At 44.6% G+C, this 23721-nt stretch overlaps 1 protein-coding gene across 1 annotated transcript in view; it reads left to right on the forward strand.

Annotated features, from left to right (window-relative positions):
• The first annotated feature begins 450 nt into the window (after window positions 1-450).
• LOC108408166 (guanylate cyclase 2G-like) overlaps window positions 451-23721 on the forward strand; it is an 82994-nt gene continuing 59723 nt past the window's right edge. The window contains exons 1-12 of the mRNA XM_073241665.1: window positions 451-819; window positions 2307-2655; window positions 4174-4283; window positions 6446-6631; window positions 8040-8184; window positions 10637-10772; window positions 11835-11944; window positions 12629-12792; window positions 14817-14954; window positions 17127-17210; window positions 17914-18018; window positions 18537-18608. Coding sequence (XP_073097766.1) covers window positions 451-819; window positions 2307-2655; window positions 4174-4283; window positions 6446-6631; window positions 8040-8184; window positions 10637-10772; window positions 11835-11944; window positions 12629-12792; window positions 14817-14954; window positions 17127-17210; window positions 17914-18018; window positions 18537-18608 — 1968 coding nt within the window. The remainder of the gene's footprint in view (window positions 820-2306; window positions 2656-4173; window positions 4284-6445; window positions 6632-8039; window positions 8185-10636; window positions 10773-11834; window positions 11945-12628; window positions 12793-14816; window positions 14955-17126; window positions 17211-17913; window positions 18019-18536; window positions 18609-23721) is intronic.

The raw sequence follows: 23721 nt of genomic DNA on the forward strand, positions 1-23721 counted from the left end.
AGGAGATGAAGGTACAGAGAGAGGAAATAACATGTCTTAGGTCACATCACCAACATGTGGTGGTATCAGATTCCAGCCCAGCCTATCTGCCCGCTCTTGAGTGGTCCCCATGATCCTTATTTTACTGGAGGAGAGGGATCCCAGAGTTTGGGCGGGGGTAGAGTAGGGGTTATCTGACTTGCCCACGACCATGAAGTTTGTTAGTGGTGTCACTGGCTCAGTTACCAGGGCCTTACTGACATCCTGCCCAGCCTCTTTCTGCAAGATTGCTGCTTCTAGATGTGTTAGGACAGACTCTGAAAAGGGAAGGTTTTGGTTAATTAATGGAACTGAATAGAGAGCAAGCTGTGGTCCTTAGGGAACTCTGCACTATCATTTAAGTGCCTGGCATGAGTGACCAGGCGGCTGAGCCTTTCAGTTCTGCAATGCTCTAGGCGTTAGCCCCCACTCATGGCTCCCAGGGCACTCGGATCTCGGCTTTGTTTGGGGATTGAATGCCATGATGCCCTTCCAACTCTAGTCCTCACACTCTTTGCCAGTGTACTGGTGACTTGGCTTGAGGCTGCTAAATTCACTGTGGGCTTCCAGGCCCCCTGGAACATCTCCCATCCATTCAGTGTACAAAGGCTGGGTGCAGGACTCCAGATTGCCATGGACAAGATCAACTCGGAGATGGCAGACCTCGGAAACTTCAGCTGGGAGTTCACTTACACCAACTCAACCTGCAGTGCCAAGGAGTCTCTTGCTGTTTTCATCAACCAAGTCCAGAGAGAACAGATTTCTGTCCTGTTTGGACCAGCATGCCCAGAAGCAGCAGAGGTAGAGTATACATACAGCCTTTTAGAAACTTTGGCTGAATTTCCATCGGAAGGGGTGGTCTTAAAGAGAATGATACAGACTTGAATAATCTCTTGACAAGGATGACATTACTGCAGATAATAACTGTGTAGGTCTTGGGTACCATTTCTTTGAGATATAATTAGACCATGTAATTAGAACAGTTAATATTTGTTTAAAGAAAGACCTTCAAATCAACAGTTGTTAGTTCACTCACCAACTTATTGATGCTCACTAGCAAGCTTGTTGAGTGTTTGAACTTGGTGCAGTTATATATAGACTCTCAGTATTCACTTCAGTGTGGTCAGCCACATGGCTCAGAAAGATTTTAAAGAATGAATGCCTAGTTTCAGATAGAAAAATAGCATTAGCTTATGCAGGTTTCCTTTGGTGTGTATAACAAATTATTCAGTGATGGTAAAAGTAAGTGGGAAAAATAAAGTATGACAGATTGAAATGAATGAGGGCAAAAATATAAGAGAAACAAATGACTTTTATTTGTTTACCTAATGGGATCAGCTTCGTTGAAGTCCTTGGATATCTTGTGCTCTGTGAGGTGTGGATGGAAAGGCTAAATGGAAAAGAGCAACACAGTTCTCACTCAGACCTACTGCGTGACTATCACTAGTGGGTACTACAGAATTAAATTCATGTTTGAATTAGAATCTTGGTCTCTCCTAGAGTTTCCCATTTGACACACTTCCAGCTGTCCAGAGCTTACCCATTCTTCAAAGTTAATTTCAAATGTCATGGAGCCCTTCTTCATTCTTCTACCTTCATTTTCCATATCCCTAATTCCAAAATTAGAAGTAATGTCTTACTTCTCTAAACTCCTGTAAATCTAAACTCTAAACTTCTCTAAAGTCCTATAAATATTGAAGGGTATATTTTAAACTATTTTTATATATCTGAACTCCTATAATAATTGATCATAGCTCCTTTAAGAGCAAGGTCTCCAATGTTCTTTGTAAATAGTAGCTCCTGATGCATAGTGAGAAATGAGTAAGGAACCAAATAGGAAAGACTAAAAGGGTAAGTAGTAGTTGTGAGTGTGGGCTCCACAGCATCCACAGCATATTGCATGAATTCCAATGTTGCTCCACTGTTTGCTAGTTTTGCACAGCTCTGTGCCCCCATGTTTTCATCTATAAAGTGGAGTGATGATAATACCCACCTAATAGAAATTACCTACCTGATAAGTTGCAAGAACTGAGGTGATATATGTAAGCTCTTAGTAGAGCACATGGCATTGAACAAGTGCTCAATAAATGCTTGCATTTATTATTCTTATCCTCTGAGGTTTTGCATCCTCAAATTGGACCCAAGACACTATTATCAATACTCCAAAAGAGAGGGTCCAGCATGACCCATAACACTCACGAATCCAAGGTTTACGCAGATACCTTACAACGGGGTGTGAGTGTAGCATCAACTCAATTATAGAAAGGGATCCTTTTGATTATTTCAAGGTTATTGGTTTGCTGGCCTCTGAGTGGAACATCCCCATGTTTGACTTTGTTGGACAAACAGCAAAACTGGAGAATGACTTCTTGTATGACACCTGTGTGAAACTCATGCCACCCATGCACAAAATCAGTGATGTGCTCCAGGAAAGTCTTCGGTACCTGGGCTGGAAGCACATTGGGATATTTGGAGGTCACTCTGGGACCTCCTTCTGGGATGGAGTGGATGAGTTGTGGAGGGTTGTAGAGCATGAACTCAGATCCCATTTCACCATCGCTGCCAGAGTGAGATACACCAACAATGATCCAGCCTTCCTTCAAGAGAATCTTAGAAGCATGGCACTGATTGCCAGAGGTAAGTAGGAAAGAGTCTTCTGTTGTTTATGTTTACAGGGACAGAGAGGAAAAGCATATTGTTTGAAAAAACTAAGAACTCATTTTTCTATGGTTGTAAAAAAACAGGGTAGAAAACTAATGATACATAAAAATCACCAACAATAAACTTTTTTTTTTTTTTGTCTAAAGTGAAACCCTTGAAAACTATAGTGTTGCAATGTACAGAGCAAGAGCATTCTCCAGACAGGTCAGGTCCTGGGCTGGGGCTGTTCAGAGCATGGACTCTCGAGCCAGAGATCCCTACGTTTGAAACCAGGCTCTGACATTTTTCTGGTTGTGTGCTCCTGGGAAAGTACCTTAATTTCTCTGTGCCCCAGATACTTTATCTGTAATAGAGAGACAATTACCTTACCTACCTCATAGAACAATGAGGATTAAATAAGGCCATGCCTGTGAAATGCTGGACAGAGTAACTGGTCAACATGGGATAGCAACTATTTTTGTTGTGATGCTTATCAAGTTTTACTTTGTAGCATGAAATAGTAAATGACTCCTTTCTGTTCCTAAAAAAAAACATATATATATATATATATATATGCTTTTTCTGGCCTTAGAAGTTTGAGACTTGTTGATTCCTTGGCTTGAAGTGCCACCTGCAGTCCCACCCCACATCCCTCCCAGGTTCTCTTTCCCTGGGTAGCTGCTTGTCATCCTTCCAGACTCAGCCCTGCGTCCACTTCCCCTGAGGGGCCTTTTCTGTTTACTTGGCGCAGAGCAGTTCCCCTCCCCCTGTTAGTATGACAGCACCCTTCTCCCCCTCACTAGTCAGCATCTTCAGTGACCTCTGTAATCTCTTCACTTGTTTACTGCTTGTCTGATGGTCAGCTCTCCGAGTGCAGGGCCTTCTCTCTTGCTCACTGCCATGTCCTGCGCTGAGCACAGTGCCTGGCATGTGGTTGGAGCTCAGATAAATGGATTATAATTTACCTCATTTCAAAAAATACATGACTATGTCATTTGGGTGTCCTCAAAATGCACGCTGAGATGTTTGGATGGAAGGCAAGTTCCACAGCTTACTCCTTTTCCCCCCATCCCTACTCAGAAAGTCTGAATGCTCCTGATTCTTGATCCTCTGTGAACTCCTCCCAACTGATGTGTGAGTCACAAACCAGATCTGTTGTTCTGAGTCAATTAAAGAAACAAGACGCACAAGTGGTCTCACACTTTTCCGACTTGTACTTGGGGAGAGAGCTGCAGTGAGGGTTTTGGTTCCTCAGAGCGAAAGCTGCCAGTTTGTGTGCTGTGCTGGCAGGTCCAAGAAGTACACAATCAGGGAATAGTTTAGGCATTCCTGTTCTCTGCAGCCTGCTCAAGGAAAGAAAGGTTCAAGTCTCATTTGGAGTGGCTTCAGACTAGACTTTTAAAACTGTGTGTGTGTGTGTGTGTGTGTGTGTGTGTGTGTGTGTGTGTGCATGTGCGTGTGTGCACGTGTGCATGTGAGCATATGCAATTGGCTAACTCTGTTTTCTCTTCTTAGTTATCATCTTAATCTGCAGCTCGGAGGATGCAAAAGTTGTTCTTCTGGCTGCAGAGAACCTGGGACTCAACACAGGAGAATTTGTCTTCATTATTTTGCTGCAGTTGGAGGTGGGTGCCCATGACCCCTCCACAGCTCCCATAGTAAGAGGTGACAAGTAGGGGGCACTTGCTGCGTGCCAGATGCATTAGCCCACTGAATTCTCATGATGACCCTATGAGGCAGGCACTTGCGTATCCTCCTCTTAAGATCAGGAGACTAAGCCTGAGCTGAAGGGTTCTCTTACACAGTTGGTGAGAGGTTGAATTAGGCTGCTGGCTCTGGAGCCTGGCCCTCTGCGCTCTGTCAGCAAATACCAAGTGAAGAAGAGCTGACATTCCTACTGGGCCATTGTGGCCTCCCCAAAGGACTCTCAGACACAAATGGCTCTCACTTCCTTTTTCTCCACGGCCACCTCCCTGTGTCCCTGTTGGAGCGTGAGGAGACCAACATACTGGTCCAATAAGGAAATTCTTAGGTGGGTTGGTTCCTTTGGTAATGGTAGGGATGGCTTAAATGTACTCTGTGCCTCCTGGGGTACTGAGTTATACATTTATAATGTAGTTACACATTGTTGTGCTTGAAATCCCCAAGAGCCCTTTGAGGCAGTTATTACATGGTTATTTACATGTATTGTTGTGCCCAATATTTCCAACAGCCTTGTAAGGTAAGTATTATTAGTATTCTAACTTAGAGATAAAAAACTGGAGGCTTAGATAAGTAAGGTATCTTACCCAAGATCTCAGAGCTCCTGTGTGGCATAGGGGTCTTTTGAACTCTGGGGTTGAGTCCTTTGCCCCAGCAGCTCTGCCTTATGAGGTGTTTGCTGGGTGCAAGGCCCCACTGTGAGCATTTGATATAGTAAAATTCGTTTGAACTCACACCACGCTATAGGGAGATGCTTTTATTTTCCTCATTGTACAGATGAGGAAACTGAGGCCCTGCAGAGTAAAATGACTTGGCCAAGGCCACACAACTAGTATGAGAAAGATCAGTATTGAAACCCAGGTGGGCTGCTCTTGCTGTTTAACCACCGCTCTATGCTAGCAGGCTTCTGAAAGAAAAGGTCACTTGTGTTTAGCTATGGACACACACAGTTTTCTCCAGCAGCTTTCTTTCTGAAATGAGCTTATTATATGTGATCATAAGAAACTGAAATGGGGCAAAAGGGAGGAAAGGAAGATACATAATAATGTTTCAGATTTCTTTTATTTTTTTATCATGAAGTTTCTTCGATTGTTAAAAGTGTCTCAGATTTGTTTGGGGAGACAGTTGGAATTTTAAACACCTTCCAAACTTCCTAGAACATTCACCTACTTTCTCTTTTTCTTGCCACCCACCTCTTTGTCTTCAGTTTTCCTCTCACCTCTAACCTGTGTCTAAGACAGATGAGATGGGGAGAGGACAGGCTAAGTCTTCGTACTGGCAGGGAAGCCCTGCCAAGCCCTAGTCATTTGTGTTTGCCTTTCTTCCAAAACCTTGATGATCAAACTCCAAGTGGCTTGTAGTGGCAGAAAGAATATAGAACTAAAAACATACCACATAAAGTCTATGCAATTGAATTCATGCTGCTTTAAAAAAGAATTGCATAGATCCATTCTATAAAAGTGTTCCCAATATAGGCTTAAATGGGAAAAAATCAAGCTGCAGAACAGCATTATAATGTGACATTATATATGTAACACACACATACCTCAGTACATACCTAGAGCTTTTGGATACATCACAGAGTGGACAGAAGGGAACAAAAGGGAGATGTGGAAGATCCTAATGTCTTTTGAATGTATACATACAATAAGTAAGCAATTACTTTCCTAATAGTAATAATATACATAGTAATAACAAGCCACTAAGACACAAGTAGAAAATCAAGAATTGACAATCCAAAGTTCTTCAAGTTTTTGCCACCTATTGTTAAAAGGTAAGCTTTCTGCATCTTAGCTGCTTGACACCCAGGTAAATTTTTTCTATCTATCTGTCTATCTATCTATCTATCTATCTATCTATCTATCTATCTATCTATCTATCAATCAATCATTTATCTGCCTTCTGCTTCCTTCCCAGTGCCTTGATGCTAGCTAGGAAACATGGGCCTTGCATGGCAGGCCTTCCAGGCCTTCCATTGTGTTTCTGAGGATGAGAATGTAAAGTCAAATTTGACATAGACTTTGTGCAGTTCTGTTACTCGGAGTATTTCCTACAGAATGGCTACACTTATTTTGTTATTTTTCAGGACAGTTTTTGGAAGGAGGCATTGACAGAGCAGAAGGTGATGCATTTGCCCACCATCTATGAGTCTGTGTTTCTCATAGCCCTCAGCTCCTATGCAGCTGGCACTGGAGATGAAGGCTTCCGAAAACAAGTCTACGAAAGGCTGCGGAGGCCACCCTTCCACAGCTCCATCTCTGCAGAGGAGCAGGTCTGACCTGGGGTCCTCCGGAGCAGTCCCTGCCTGCCCTTCCTTGAGGATATTTCTATTTGCCTTTTACATTCTTCCTCTTATATCCCCTCTTCTCCCTCCTCCCTCCCTAGCACACACATACACACTGCCTCATCTTCCACAGCCCGAAATAAACATCAGCAATTGTCTGACACTCACTTGTGAAATCTGTACCCCCGGACCACAGAGGAGGACAGAGGTGACCAGATTAGAGGCCAGCTGGCCTTTGGGTACAGAGACCTGGGCTCCCATCCTAGTTCTGCTATTTACTAACCGTGGGACCTTAAGGTGGATTACTTAGCCTTCCTTCTCCAGCTCTTCATTTGAAAAATGGGACTGCTAATGACATCTGCCTCCCAGGCTGTGATTTTGAGTATCTAATAACATGGTACATGGAAGGAGCAGAACAGATACCAGTGTACTCAGACCATGATTTCCTTACCCAGCAGGGTGCCAGGTGCAAGAAGCAGAAAGGAGTGGTCAGCAATGTGCATCTAGGACAGGTCAGGGCAAGCAGATGGGCTCAACTGGGAGAAGACAGTCAGGAGAGTGATTATCAGCCAGTAATCCCAGTATGTGTGGAATGATGGGGTAAAGTGTCTGATTCCCATAGAGATTTTTTATAGAGAGACCATTGTCCAGAGTTGGAGCTGTTTCCTGGGTGAGGCCAAATTGAGCCTGAAGGAAATGTCAGGCCACTGATGACACTGTGTTCCACTAGGAACCGGGCAGCTGATTTTGGATTTCAACACACAAGAAAAGATCAATCAATGAATATTGGAGGAGACACCTGCCAGGTGTCAGCTCTATACCAGGTTCTATGTGAAGAACAGTGCCTAGTACTGGTGGGCATTTATATCTTTGTTGACTACGTGAATAGAAGAGAACATGTATTGATGACCTACTGTGTGCCTGATAATGCACTAAGTAGTATACCTATTTTGCCTCTTTTAAGTATCCTTATACTCACTATGACAGTGGCTCTCTCCTCATTTTATTAATGAGTGAGCTGATATGCAAAAAGGTTCAGAGAGGTTATGGGGCTTACCCCAAGTCCCACAGCCAGTAAGTAGCAGGGCCAGCCTAGCTCTAAAACCTACCCTCTTTCAGTTAAACCACAGGGCCTAAAGGCCTGCTCCCAAGCTGAAGGGTCATGTGATTTAATTGGGAAAATGAGGCCTCAAGAGGAAGAGGGCAGACTGTGATATTTAGGTTTAATAGCACGGGCCTGAGTGTGTGGAGGGCACTCCATTCTCTGCGGAGTGACAGGATCGTGTGCTGTTAATGCTCTTAAGACAAGGGAGGGAAAGGCCTCCTAACTGAGCCACGGGCTGTGACTCCGGAGGCCACGGGCCTTTCAGCTCTGCATTTGCTTCCCTCATTGAAGGTGAGCCCTTACTCCGCCTACCTTCACGATGCGGTCCTGCTCTATGCTCAGGCTGTGAGGGAGATGACAGCGGCCGGAAGGGACTTCCAGGATGGGCGGCAGCTGGTCAGCACTCTGAAAGGTTCCAACTGGACGGCATTGCAGGGTGAGTGGCTTGACTGCTGGGGGGTTTTCTGAACTCAGGCCTGCTGCTCTGGCTGGTAGGGTTTTGAGATGCATGGGATTAAAGGCCTCTTTTAGGGCCTGCCTCACACTACATCCCAGAATTCCTCTTTCTTATGAAGAAGATCCCAGGCTTCTGGAAGGGGCGGTTGAGGCTGAATCTCCCAGCTGCCACCGCCCACTCTTCCTGCTCTGTCCAGAAGGCTGCCTGGACTGGGTGAAGGGCACATTATCCCTTCCGCCCTGGAAAGTATCTCCCACAGCTCCTTTCAAACTGAATCTGTCCAGAATAAAACCCAGGAGTGTGAGACCTTCCTCCTGGGGTCACGTCCATGATCCTTCCCATCCTGAACCCTCCTGGATGGGCTGCAGGGCCTGATTCATGACTGTCCCTGCAGGGGTGAGGACAGGTTTGGAAGTGGGCTGTTTGGAAATCACCCTGGCAGCTGACCAACTACTGTCAACTCTCTGTACTGCACTTTTCTCATTTGTAAGACACAGATAAGACTTTCTGCCACATATGATAATAACAGCCAGCATTTATTGAGGGCTTGCCTTTTATCAAGCTGGGTGCCCAGAGCTTGTGTGCTATCTTATGTGATCCTCATACAAACCACGAGGCAGTACTGTTATATCTGCATTGGACTATACAGGTGAGCAAACCCAGGGAGAAAGGTTATACTTGTCCAAGATCACAAAGTTCCTGGATGGGAGAGCCAGGGTTCAAATTAAGGCCTGTTTTTTTTATTCATTGTGTGTAACACTAAGGAGTAATAAATGTATACCAAATGCCTGTAGTGCATGCTCATTAAATGGTAGCTATTTATTTTTTCTTTGGCTTACCATTCACTTAATAAATTACCACCCAAAATTTGTCCTAAAATTGAAAGAGGGCAGCCACGTTCCATTCTTCGGGATTTTCACAGACCCACATTTAACCCATCAACACCTTCTGCAAGTGGAAAGATTAACTTGCTTCCCTCCCTTCTTTTCTTCTAGACCCTGATGCATTTGCTTTTAAAAAAGGAGGGTTGGGGAGTCTGTCTTCCTGTTCTCAATTTAATCCCCTCTGCCAATTCAATTTATTTGCTTTTTCCTGCCCTTTTAGAAAGTCCTAGTGATGGGATTAGGGGAAGGTGTGAAAGGCACAAAGGCCCTTAATGAGAGTCCAAGGCATCTCACTTTGGGGTTCTGGAATGCCAGGATCCTTGCAGGGACTCACAGCTGGAGTCCCCCCATTTTTCCAAACTGGCTTCTGTTTGCTTATAGGCTGCAGGACTAGCCCTTAACAAATTGGAATATTTGTCTCTGCTTCTTGTGTTCATTTCTGCCACACAGTAGCCAGGGCAACAGCCACAGAACTTGCAGAGGTCTTTGAACCAACTGGGAAAAGGCCCTGTTTGAGGAGGCCACAGTAGGACAGTGGGCACCCAGCCCCTCTTTGCACACTGAACAAACTACACACTGACAGCAGCAACCCTTCCCAGTTCAGACCTTGGGAGGGAGAAGTGCTCTCGCCCACATCCAGGATGTCAGCATGCCTGCTCACAGCAGGGCAGTGTGGGTGCTGGGAAGAGCACGGCAGTTGGGGCCCAATAAGCCTCCCCTTCCTGGCTCCAGAAACTCAGGTGAGTCTGAGCCTCCAAGCCCTGCTTGTGGGGAGTAATGCTGGTGCCTCCTCTGCAGGATCAGCTGGCATTAGACATGTGACATCACCACACAGTGCTGGGCACACCGCAAGTGCTTAATAAGTGATAATTGTGTCCTACTCCAAGAGGGAACAAATAAGCAATATGTGAGGCCACAGTTGCAGTTTGGGGTGTGGAGGTGCTGCACTTTACTGCTCCAGGACCCCTGATGTGCCCTTTGTATGGGGGTCCAGCACATCCTAAGCAAGAACAAAGACACACCTGGGCCAGGACTGAGCATGTGTCAGTGTTGCCAGCTGAGAACAAAGCTTGCAAACTTGTGTGCCAGAGCCTAGCAGCGAGGAGTGGGTGGGTGAGGAGGATGCTAGGGGCTGGGAGGAGTCAGCTGTCACAGCCAACGGCTGCCGTGTCATTTGGCCTCCTTTTGTCATATCTAATTGTTTACAGGAAGCATAAATCTTGGGTTTTAGGTGAAATGAGCTGGAAACTAGTTAACTTCTTTTTTTTAAATGCTGGATGAATGGGCTTCCCAGCATAGGCCTAACAAAATATATCAGCCTGCCCACAGTGGCCCTCAAGCCCCGACCAGGATCCCGCCTCTGAATTTTCTTTTCTTCACTGTCCTCCCTGACCCTCTCTCAGAATCCTTACAAAGGCAAAACTCTCAAGGCTGGCTTTCCGGGGCTGCTGGGGAGAGGTCTCTGCTGACAGGGGCTGGCAGGCTGGCACTGGGAGCCCGCATCCCTCTCCGTCCTCCTTACCCTGTGCAGTCTTCTCCCTCTGCAGGAGTCACCGGCCCCTTGATTGTGGACTCCCAGGGAGAAAGGCTCATGGATTATTTCATCTATGCCCTACAGAAATCTGGAAACGGGTCCCTCTTTCTTCCTTTTCTTCAGTATGACAGCTCTCAGAAGGTAATCAGGTAAGTGGCAGGACATTTCTTCATGTATAGAGCATGTTACAGGAAGAGACCTGGGAGAGGGAGGCCTGGGGGTCCTGCAGGGAAGCCTGTTTGAGATCCAGCTCCTAGGATCCACCACAAGTTGAATGGTGCTATATGAACTCAAAAAGATTGCCTTGTGGAGTCGCTTGGCCACTTCAAATTCCAGTTTTGAACACAGCACTCCCTAACTGCACCTCCCCAGGGGTCCGGGCTGCCTCTGACCAGGCAGCAGGCAGGTCCCACTGGTCCATGGCCTCAGTGAGAGGCCCTAGCCCAGCATGGTGATGAAGCACAGCACCCCCAACAGGGTCAGGTCCACCGGAAGTGAAACCCGACTCATCCCAACTGCCTGACTCTACAGCAGAGGCCTGGACACCAGGACCTGGGGGGTCATCCTGATTCCCAGGCTCAGGAATTCCTGGAAAAATCTTTTTGTTCTCAGCTATAAATCAATGAAAACACTAAAAGACAACCTAATTCCATTTCTACTTGTGTCCACCATCATCACGCCCAATCCAGATTTGATTCAACATTTTTTTTCTCTCTACTCTTAGGGAATTTTAATGTACTAAAATGAGTTGGCCAAGGAAATAAAATAACTGTGGCAAACAAGATCCTCTGCATTGTAGGAACAGGAGTTCTCCACATACAGGGAGATGTTTTGGTCTGTGAAATGTGAAGGTGCTTTAAAAAAAGGTTTGTCTGTATCAACTGTGGGAGAAAATCCCAGCAACACTGAGTAACTGGCCCATCATTTTATAACCAAAAGTGACATGGCTTAAATTAAAAGATTAGGTCAGTTATTCTGCCTAGCAGAAAGATACTGCTCTTTCATGAATTAGATTACCTGAAAGCCTGGACTTGAAGTGTCTGGCTGAGGTGAGAAAATTCGATGGAATGGTAAAAGTTTCAGTTAAGACACTAAGGCTGCTTTTTGCAAAGACATTCCTGTTTCAGTTGCCCTGGTATATCCGAGGTAGAGACAAACAGAGCTAAGTGGACACTGGCCTTTAACTGTTTTTTTTGTTGTTTTTTTTTAAGACCCGTGAGGAATTTCTCTACTCTTCCTTGGCCCCAGGGCTCCCTTCCTGAAGACAGAGCTGACTGTGGGTTTTACAATGAGCTCTGTGAAACTGAGCCTGCTTTTACAGGTCAGTGTGGGCGCTTGGAGAAGGTAGCAGGAAGGATTCCCCACAGCAGGGCTTCTCAATGGCAGCAGCACTGCTGGCATTTTGTGGGATAATCTTTGTGTGGGGGGCTGTCCTATGCACTGAGGAAGCTTAGCTGTGTCCCTGGCCTCCATCCACTAGATGCCAGGGATACCGTCTACTTGTAACAATGCAAAATGCCTTCAGATATTGCCAAATATCCCCTAGGGAGGTAATATCACCTGCCTCCCCTGTTGAGAACCTCTGCCTTAGGGAACCCTGACTCCTGAGGTCTGAGTTTCAGAAGCTTTATTTCTGAGGAGGCAGAAAGCATCTGGAGAAAGGAAGTGTTGCCTGGTAATCAGGACCCCAGCTTTGGAATTAGATGGTTCATAACTGAGAACAACTTTACGGAGAGCTCACAATACATGTTTAATAAAAGGTGGTGGTGTGGTATTAGAAGTCATCACTTTTCTCCACAATGAAAGTTTCTATACAGAGGGAGGCAGTGGCCGTGGGAACCAGAGGAGAGGTCAGAAAAGGATTTCTGCAAAAGACAAGTCTGAGTGGCTTCAGTTGTCCAAACTTGGACATACACCTGGGCAGCCTCTGAGAGCCAGGCTGGGGTCAGGGCATTCTCTTCTGGGTGCAGGCAGGCTTGAGTAAGAACATGTCTCTGCCCTCCAGGTGTGGCTGTTCTGATCCTCATGATGACCCTCCTGATGACTGTCCTGGGAGCTGTCATCATAGGTCTGATTTTAAGGATGCAGCGGGGAAAACTCCAGAGGCAAAATACAGACATCTGGTGGCAAATCAATCATGATGACATCACCATTCTGTCCCAGCACAAGGTGAGGCCGCACCTGGCCCAGACATCCATTTTCCTGCTCCCTGCTAGTGATTTGTGGAAGAAACCTCATTTAGGAGTTTATGAGAACACAGGCTGAGTCATTTATAAAATGAATGAATATTTGAGAGTCTTGAGTCCTCCGTTCTTGTTCTAGGCCTACCACTTATTTGCTGATCAACTGTGGGAGCATCCTTTCTGTGCCTTAGTTTCTGAATTTAAATGATCAGATGATCTAGAAAGTTCCCTTCAGCTCTATTGCCCTGTGGGTGTATATATGTAAATATCCTGCTTACCTATTGAAGTTGTCTCCTGGAAACACTTATTTTCCAAAGTACTCCCAATTTATTTAACTTACTGATGACTACTACTATAAGACTCACTTGCTCAACACATACATGTCATACATATACTGTGGGTCAAGCATAATGCAAGTCATGGGATTGCACCACAAATGAGATGCCTTCAAAGGGAACCGGGTACTCTGAGGTTGCTTACAAGGTAAGACAGGACACCAGCAGGTGGAGGGATTAAATGCCTCAGCATCATGAGGGGCTTCAAAGAGGAGGTGGCATGTAGGAAGAGTACGTTTGCTAACGGTGACCAGAAAGGAAGTAACACAGGATATGCCAAGACGCAGGATGCTCAGGGCTGGGAGGCTTAACACATATTTAATAAGCAGGACATCTTCTGATAAGTATGTAATACATAATTTCAAAAAATACTGCCATGGCTGTCTTTTATGTGTATGTTTTAGCTTGAAATTTTGAAGTTTCTTTCCTTTTTTCTTTTTGTTATTGATATTAAATAGTATAACATTTGCAAGTATATATTAATTATTCTGGAGCATTTACTGCCTTACCAGAAATGTTAGTAAGAAATGTTCTTAGGGTCTAAAGATAGACTTGCATTTCTATACTTTAATGAGTTCTCTTTATTAGTGGGAAGAGACAGAGGAAGAGGGTGAATTTTAATTTCATCTCAACTTATTAAAGTACACAGCTGAAATAAATTTTCTTCGAAGATCAGTAATTTTAGAAATTTCATATATTACTTGCTCAGGAGTATAATACTACTCAAGGTATTAGGAGAGTAACAAAATATGTAGATTTACTGTTGAATCAGAATCTATGTACTGGAACAGATGTATAAATCTTAAATATCTCAAAGCAAAATGAAAGTGTTTTAGAGTTTTGCTTGTTAAAAAAGCACTAGTTAGACCAAGGTATACAGATTTGTTCTCACAAACTTTCATGTTAATTGTAAAGATTAACATTACGCATTATGGGTCACGCTCACTTTCCTCATGTTATAAATAATTTCTTCCTGTTATATTGGCTTTATTTTCAAAATTTTAGTTTGCAGTGTTAGTTTCCTTTTGTTGGTATTCTTACGTATATTATCCATTGGATGAATTATGACTTTCAAAAAATAAAGGTGCTTGGCTGGTACCAAGTCAAGGAGGCTTCCACATCCTACGACTGGGACATTGGGCTCATTAGTAAGGCATTTTCAAATATCCTTGGGGATTCTGGGGCTCACTGGTCTGGTCTTGGGTGAATGATGGATTGGGGGTAGAGGCGTGATAGGAAGGAAACCTGAGCCTGCCTCTTCCCTCTTCAACCAGACTAGTTCTGCTTTGATCTATCTGATTTCTACATTAGGGTTCCAGGTAAGACTTTCCTCAAAAAAGAGAGCTCTTCTCAGTGTTGGGGAAGCACTGGGGGGATTGTTAGATGCCCATTTAGGACAGTGATTCTGACATTAGGCTACACATCTAGCTAAGTGCCAGAGCCAGACTTGAATTTGGGCAGTCTGACCCCAGAGCCTTAACCATGACACTGTGGCCACTGACACGTGTAGCAGTTAGGGGCTCACACTTTGGATCAGGGAGATCAGGGTTCGAACCCTGACTTTCCCAGTTAACTGTGACACCTTGGCACTCATTTTCCTCGTCTATGAAAGGAACAGTCTTTTCAGTAGTTGGTCATGTTACTGAGAGAAACCAAACCATGTCCTGTTTTACAGCCATCCCAGAGAGGCACACCTGTGTCGAGAGGGAACAACAGCAACTCGTCCAGGGTGATGATTTCTGGGGACTTCAGTTCCTTTGTCAAGAGCCAGCAGGGGGAAGAGCTCTTCTATGCCCCAGTAGGGCTTTACCAGGTACTGTGAGGGCAAAATGGAGGAATGTAGGGCCTAGTGTGTGTCTGTCCTGTTCTCTGCATGTCCTTCCTGTCAGGCAGGGTACGTTGAATAGGGGGACATTCCCCAAGTATAAGCCAAGGTAATCTTGTGTCTCCAGACTGGTGCTTTCCAAACTCTTATGTGCGAATCAATCACCTGGAGCTCTTGTTTAAATGCAGATGCCAGTTCAGGAGGTCTGGGGTGGAGCCTGAGATTCTGCATTTTCCCTAACAAAACTCTCCAGGGGTTCCTCTGCTGGCCTCTAGAGTAGATTCAACTCTGTCCAGTAGAACTTTCCATAGAGGTAGAAACATTCCAGCCCTGCATGGTCCACTAGTGTCACGTGACTATTAAACATTAGTGTGACTGGAGAACTGAATTGTACTTCAGTTTTATGTCATTTTAATTAATTCACATAGTCCCATGTGGCTCGTGGCTACCTTATTGGGCAGGGGAGGTCCTAGAGCCTGGATTGTTTCATCCTTGATGTTTTAGTCCTGAGGAATGTGTCATGGGTACTGATGCCTCTGCATGTTAAAGAGTGACAGCAGAGGCTGAAGCTGCAGCGTGATTCCTGCCTTCCCTTTTGCACCCTCTCTTCCACATCCAGACCACTGTGACTGCCTGTGCTTGGCACACCTTCAGAAATTCAAGTCTCCTGGGGAAAAAATTAAAGAAAAAATAAATCTATATCTATTCTTTGAAATGGAAGTCCCATAGATTAGAGGCAGAAATTCTCCCAAGGAAGGGAAGACTTATTCCTTGTTCTAATTTGGGTTTAGCAAAGATTGGAGCCAAATCATTCTCTACACAACTGAACTTATTTTTCTAAGTGTTTTACCTGAGTTTTCAAACTATTAAAAACTTCCTTAGACATTATCACCCATAACACCCTGAGGACCTCCATTCATACAAAATGTGATACTATGGTCCAAACTAGCCATTTAGAGAGGGAAGCCAACAATCCACAGCGTATCACCACTGGTTATCTTCCTAAAATGTTTCCTCTCTTCTCTATTAACACCAGCCCTGGGTTCCCTACCTCTGTTGCTTATAATGGTGTACAGACTCTTTACCAAGGGATTCAAGGCTCTCTACTGCTTAGCCCACCTACTTTCAGAACCTTTTCTCCCCTGGTCTAAATCCTATACTCATCCAGTGGATCGGTTTTACTGATTATGCCACTGGATGTTTCGGCCTCCGACAGTAACACGCCTACTGCCTGCTCCCCATCCCGTCTGGAACTTTCTTCTCCTTCCAGGTTCAGTGTAAGCATAATCTCTTCTAAGAAGCTTCTCGTTCATCCTGCATGGATCCTTCCTCCTGGGAGCCCCCGTCACAGCCCTGAGTCCTTTGCAGTTAATCCTATCCTGAATGTGGCCGATCTTGGGTTGACATTTAACCCGTACCGAGTCTTACTTTCTCTTGTGTTTGGATTCTATCTCTTCTTCTTCTCAGATCTTTCCAGGATGTTGTTTGTTTTTGTGGTAATTGATTAAGTAACTCTCTAAAAGCAGACTCAATAGGTAATAACAATAAGGTATGCCACTTACTAAAAATGTGGTATGTGCCAAGTATTGATTTAACGGTGTTATGTATTATAACTGATTCAATGCTTGAAACTATTAGATAGGAATTATTTTTAATCTCCATTGTACAGATGAGGAAATGGGGGTTTGAAGAGGTTAAATCCCTTGCTCAAGTTTATGCAGGTAGATAAGTGGTAGAAATGGGCTTTGAACCAGATATTTGGCTCCAGAATTACACTTAGGACCTTCCTCATTATTCCTCTGAATAATAGGACATTATTGTACAATAGAAAGTGTGCACTCTTAGCGTCAGACATGCAAATTCTGGCTGTTCTGTGTACAAATATGTGACCATGGATGAGTTATCTAATCTCAGTGTTCCCATCTGGAAATGAGCTCATCATACTTTGTGGACTGTGATGTCTGTTCAGTGAGAGGCTAGCTCAGCTCCTGGACACAGCACAGTGCCCGCCTGGGGCTGGTCTGGGCACTGAGGGGCTTGCTGATCCCTCCCATAGGTGGATTTTTGCAGTCTTCCTGCTCTCCTGCCCAGCTCTTTCTGAGTGGAGCTTTTTCTGGGTCATCCTAGGTTAAAATCACTCCACTTTGTCTTTGGTTCCAGGGAAACCATGTGGCCCTCTGCTATGTTGGTGACCAAGCAGAAGCCTGGATCAGGAAGCCCAATGTGCTGCAGGAAATCCGGCTGGTGAGGCCTCCACCCCTGGGAGGAAACAAAGCGGCTCTGTTTCTTGGCCCTCCCCTGCCAGCTTCCTGTTCCCACCAGGGAAGACCCTGGTCCAGAGCACCAGTGACGGGAAGCTGCTTCCCTTAACTTGGCCACCCCCACCCCCCCAACAGCCCAGACTTTAGACCTCAGAGCCTGGGACTGCCCTTTTCCTAGCCTTGCTCTTTGCCCTCACTTCTTGGCCTTAATTCTGCCTCTTCATCCCTTCGAGTCTGTGATGGCTGCTCACTTCCCTTGAACCTGGTCCTTGGAGGGAGTGAGGTACATGGGATCTGACTTTTTGCCCCCAGTCTGTGATGCGCTGTGGCCCACACACTGGCATGGACAGCCATAGACACTGGGATGCAGGTCTGGGTCTATTCCCTGTGAAGTGGTTTTTATTAGTTTATGGCTAAAGTTAGAACTTCATCATTCCTATGGCTTCTTTGCTGAAGGCAGATTGCCTGGATTTCCCTCCCAGCTCTGCTGCTACGAAGTTGTATGATTTTTACACATTATTTTACCTTTAGAGCATCAGTTTCTTCAGCTGTGAAATGGGAGCAGTCGTGGTTCTATTTTAGAGGGTCTCGATGAGAATGAACCAAAGTATGTAAAGAATATAGCCTAGTCCTGAGCAAGAAGACATACCATAACCATAACCTATTATTACCATGATTATTTCCAGATGTATGAATTAAAGCACGAAAACATTGTTCCCTTCTTTGGTATATGCACAGAACCACCAAACATCTGCATTGTCACCCAGTATTGTAAAAAAGGGAGTCTTAAGGTAAGTGAACCAGTAAGTCTTACACCAGGCTTGAGTAACAGCAGCTAATATAAAGAACCTTATCAATGCTTTTGCCCTTTGGTCCCAGAACAGTTAATCCGTGGCCTAATTGCAAGACCTGAATTATCCTGTTGGGCCACCTTTAGGGGATCAAATTAGCAGTGGAGTTGCCAAGTGTCTGGTTCCCTTTGTTCCGGGTGAAAATTGTCTGAGCTTGGTTTTGACTCCTAAGATGTAACAGCCTCTTCTGTATTGCATTCCTGGACCCATCCTACCTATGGTGTGTGACCATTAGCTTTATGTCTGGAACGAGGAAGTTTTTCTAACACTCCAGACTGTGTTAACTTGGTATCTCCTGGGAAGATTTCTGGGTGCTAGATTTAGAGTATTCTGCCTCAAGTTGTATTAGTTATGGACCAAGTAATCCAATGTACTGGAATCAAATCCATTTAACATACGAATCTTACTGTGCTTCTGGTTGAGTCACTAGTGATATTTTGAACAACTGTGTTTTTCAGGATGTTTTGAGAAATGCAGATAATGATATGGATTGGATATTCAAACTCTCATTTGCATATGACATAGTCAATGTGAGTATCACATAAAACTTATTTAAAAACAAATACCATAGTATTTTTGAGTTGTTCTGTGTCTTGGATTAATTTGAACTATAATCTTTCCTGAAAATCCTCATCCTCTTCAGATCTCTTTGCTTCAGAAGTGATTCCACTTCTATAATTCACCACTGCAATCAGATATTCTATTCTTTTCCCCTCCCAGTTCAAAAGTAAATATCAAGAGAATAAACTATTTTATACTATTGTTGGAAGGGATGCTAGGTTTACTCAAACAGGAAAGAGCATGGTATTTATATTGTAGGATAGAACTTTTTACTCCCAAAGAAAATCTAATTGCTAGACTATGAAACTTCCAGGGGAAGGTGGTTCCAAAGTAACCATTCCTTTTCTTAGTCCTCAATTCCTTTCCCCAGAAAAGAAGCTCAGGGCCACAGTAGGTGCAAAACTGTTGACCTCAGGGGTGGACTATGGATGCAGATCTTGGGAGGTATAAAGGCAGGCAGAAACTGTACTTTGGGTAAGAGCCTGTGGTGGCTGCAAAGAACAGTAGTAATAATAATAATAATAGTAACAATAATGGTAGCTAAAGTATATACAGTGCTTACTTTGGCCCCATACTTTCTAGCACTTTGTATGTATTAATTAGTTTAATTCTCATGACAAAATATCAAGTAGGTCTATTGTTATCCCCATTGCACAGATGGGAGATGAGTCAGATGGGCCATGTCAGTATGGACCAGCATCCTGAGGCTGCTCTTCTCACCCTGGGCTAAAATTCAGCTGTTTTTTCTAAATTCTCTGCATTTATTTTTACCATCAGAGGGGACCAAGCCAATGACCTGTGAGTGGGTCTTGGTAAGGAAGTCCATCCATCTGACACATGGGCAGCAGGGCAAGGACTGGTCTGTCAAGCAATAGTCGTCCATCAACCAACAGATTACTCCAGACAAGACCTGGCCTGGGTGTTTTGAGGGACAGCAGGTGAAGCCTAAGTTCTCTCTCCTGCAGGGAGAGGGCCAGTGGCTTGTTAAGGACTTTGGCAAATCACTTCCCCTCTCTGGAGCTCAGTTTTCATGTAGGCTTCATCAGTGGATGAAGTTGGCCTGATTGTATGCAAGGGCTTTTCTTCCTAAAGGATTTGACTGCTCCTTGTTTCTGAGGAGCTGAGCCTTAATGACCTTGTAAAACTTCAATTTCCTAGGCCTTAGTGGGAAGCAGCATATTGTTGTCAAGCAAGGTAAACAAACAAAAGCCTCCCCATAACTGGGTCTCCATGGACAACCTTGGGTCACGACTTTTATTGTTTCAGTAAAATTTTATTGAGCATCTATTAAGGGTTTGTTCTATTCTGGATACTTAATAGGAAGATAAGGTCTGGTTTCTATTTTTGAATGGCTTAAGATCTAGCTAGAGAAAACAAATTAAAGAACCCTAAGAAAATATACCTATAAAATTCTTTAAGTTGTGGTGGAATGGTTATATCATAGGAAGCTCTGATGTAGCATCGTCTCCTACTCTGGGATCCTCTCTCCTTCCCTTCCCACCAAGCCCAGGGAAGTACTCTAGACTCCAGTGATCTGTCTCCTGCCCCAGTCAAAACAGCTGATGTCGTATAGACTGGATGTGAAGAGAAAGCTAGTAAGTTCTCCCAAGGTTTGAATGACTAATAGGTTAATTTTTTTCAGTGTGGGCTTTTGATTTTAAAGAAGCATTGACCCAAAGGTTCTCTGGAGAAATGCTGGGGGCAGTGGGAATGGCACTTTGAAGGCGACAATCTCCCTGGTGGTCACTGGCTATTCTAGGTCACTGAGTCTGTCCCTTAATCCATAGCAGAAGCAGCAGCTTGACACCGCTTTTGAAGGGTCGTCATCTCCTGAAATGGAATGTGTGATTACGGGATTGTGTAAGGAGCTCACAATGAGTTAGGTCAAGGCACATTTAGGTCCTTCAAGGCCCCAGTTACTCTGCCAACACTCCTTGAAAGGGGACTGAGAGTAACACAAAATTCACTACAGCCTCTTAGCTTTGCCATGGGGGATTTGGCATTAACTCAGCCACTGGGCCAAGCTCTGTGGGTCAGATCGTGCTGTGACCATTACATACCAATCATAAAAACAATTCTTCCCCCAATATCTGTTTGACCAGAATCAACTCTGTATCAGGTACCAGAGAGATTCTGAGATGTTGCAGGCTTTTCAAGCCAACAAACGTGTATGATTGAGCCTCTAATTTGCGTCAGACCCAGTTCTGGGCATGGAGGGCACAGAGGAATAAGGCTCATTGCTCTGTCCCTAAGGAGTTCTGTCCAATGGGGCCAGCCTGGGAAGGAGCTTTGGAGAGTATAATACTCTTCTTCAGTTTGGGACAGGCTTTAATTACAAGTAGAGAAGTTTTGATGGATTAAGAGGATGAAGGGCAGTTTGGCACAGAAGTTGTCTTGGGGGCTTGAACCCTGGCTTTGCCAGCACTGACAGCTGACCTTAACTACACTGAGCCTCAGTTTCCCTGTGCATAAAATAAAAATAACAGCAGTGCCCACCTCATCAGGTTGTTGTGAGGACTAAGGTATATAAAATATTTGGCACCATACCTACTTTGTAACAGGGAGTAAGTGTAAACTATTAGCAGAAGCAGTAATATTACTCTTATCACAGATAATTCCATTGTTAGCACTAAAAACCATACATTTACAAAATTTAATTCCTCCAACAATTCTAAAAAATGAGGCAGCATTGTCTAACTATGGTAGTACCAGCTACAGTGGCCACTGAACACTGGCAACATGGCTAGCCCCAACCGGGGTATGCTCTAAGGATAAAATTCATGCCAGGTTCAAAGACTTAGTTTACATTCTTTCCTTTTTTTTACTCTCTCACTAATATTTTCATGTTGATTAAATGTTGAAATGATAAGATTTTGATACATTGGGTTAAGTAAAATATATGAAAATTCATTTCAGCTGTTTAAAAAATGTAAAGTTACACATGAGGCTTGCATTATGATTACACTAACAGTGCACTCAAGAATTAGCAACTAATTCCATTATTACTTCATCTTAACTCCGATGTGAATAATATTAATATTTATTCCATTTTCAAGAGGATGAAAAATGAAACTTAGTGAGATGAAGTCACCTGTCCAACTGGTGAGATGCACATTGGGCTTTGCAGCCAGTCTGTCTCAATGGCTGAGTTCCTTCTTCCATGTTATGCTTCCTCCTTCCACGTACAAGAGAGCAAAGATATGGGATCCAGAGATAGGAGGGTTGGGTGCCACCCCCAACCTGTCAGCAGGGAAGTAATCAATAAAAGGTAATTAAATTTCATGCCAAAAGTGCATGAAATCTGGCACATAAATTGTGAACCTCTCGTAGTTCTTTTATTTGGTCTGTGGCAATACACATTAAATCACACATTTCTATAAGGAAAAAAAAAAGATGAAAAGATGTGTGCCATTCCTTGGAGAGGGCTGCATACTTAGGATTCTTGAATGTCTCTAAACATGTCATGGGTGCCCTAATGAAATGAGGTCTGCTGGTCTACCTGGCTGTCTGGGGTGATTGGTGGTGACTGGGTATAAAATGTCTTAGGCCTAGGGTAGGCCAGGCACTAGCAGGCACTAAGGTAGGCAGGCACAGTTGTGTGTGTCAGGGCCAGTCCTGCTGCTGCATGGAGAGGTCTTTGTGAGGTCAGAGAGAGTCCTGGACTGGACACAGGTCTCCCCAGATTTCAAGCCCAGACTTTGGGCTGTTGGAGCCTCCTCGGAGAAATGGCAGAGGCAGCCCCAGCCAGACCCCAGCCTTCCCTGAGTGGGTTTTGTTTCCAAAATGTGACTCCACTTTATCACCTCAAAAAAGCACAGAGGCCACCTTGATAAAGGAACATGGCCTCCTGATGTGTTTGCAGGGCTGGTGGGGCCGGTGTGTCCACTGTCCTGGCGGTTTCCTTACTGCTTTCTGTATTAGCCTGTGTTTCTAGTGCAGTATTGGCCCAGGGCTCTTGCTAAAGCAGGACAGTGGCTCAGCCTGTGATCAGCGCTGGAGGAAGAGATGTGTCCCTGAGCTCGTGTCCAGGAAGCCCAAGAAGTCGTTCCCTGGGTACAAGAGTCCATTCAGGAGACCTCCTCACAGCCCTCCTTGCTTAAACAGGCAGGGCGCGTGCCTCCTCCTAGCCAGGCCCACGGGCGACTTCAGCCTGCTTCTCACTAGGCGCCAGCTTCATATGAACCTGCTGTTTCTGTGCAGCAGTGTTGGGAGAACAGGTGTGCTTTGACCCACCCTCCTCCTCCTCGCCAGTCACTCAGGGCATCGGAAACAATAAAGTCTAGTGGTTTAGAAGTGGCTGGGCTTTGAAGGCAACGCAGCCTGGGTTTATACCCCAGCTCTGACCCCACTCCTTGGGGGAAATTTAAAACCCTGAGTTTCCTCTTTGGGAAACAGAGAATGAGAATATTAACCTGTCTCAGGAAAGACAAAATGTGAAAATATGTGTAAAGTGTCCTGGACAATGCATAGTGCAAAGCGTTCAAAGAAAGCTTTACTGTTATTTATTTGTTCGTCACAAATCCATATTATAGAATGAATTTCCATGGAAACTTGTGGCTAAAATGAAGCATTCAATCTCTTCTCACTCTCTGCCCTTCACAGCCTTCTTTTATTAGCAAAGGGGCAGTTGGGCAGTGGGTCAAGGGCATGGACTTGGGAATCAGATGGCAGAATTCCCAGTTTCTGCTTCTCCCTTTACTCATCTGTAAAATGAGGTTGACGATAACGCCACCTACCTGTACAATAGGGGGATTACATGAGTTAAAGAAATAGACTTGGATAGATACCTGAGTAAGGTTAACACTATTAACGTTAAAAAAAGGATCCTGTAAGACCTTGAGAGAGGAATTGTCATTTTCTTTCTTGCTCTGAAACCTGGTACGTGCGGGAGGTGTGAGGAGGCCCAGATTACCGAGGCTGATGCAGGTAGAACGGCTCCATGACAGCCCCGTACCTGTGGGACGGGACGGTTGCCTTCCTGCCAGCTCCTAAACTAACTATTCTGAAAATGAATGATTCAGAGAATCAGGTCAAAGATATAGAAAGCCTGTATGTCAATACTTTAAGTCCAAGAAACTGGAA

This window comes from Manis javanica, chromosome 7, assembly GCF_040802235.1.
Source record: "Manis javanica isolate MJ-LG chromosome 7, MJ_LKY, whole genome shotgun sequence".
Classification (NCBI taxonomy): domain Eukaryota; kingdom Metazoa; phylum Chordata; class Mammalia; order Pholidota; family Manidae; genus Manis; species Manis javanica.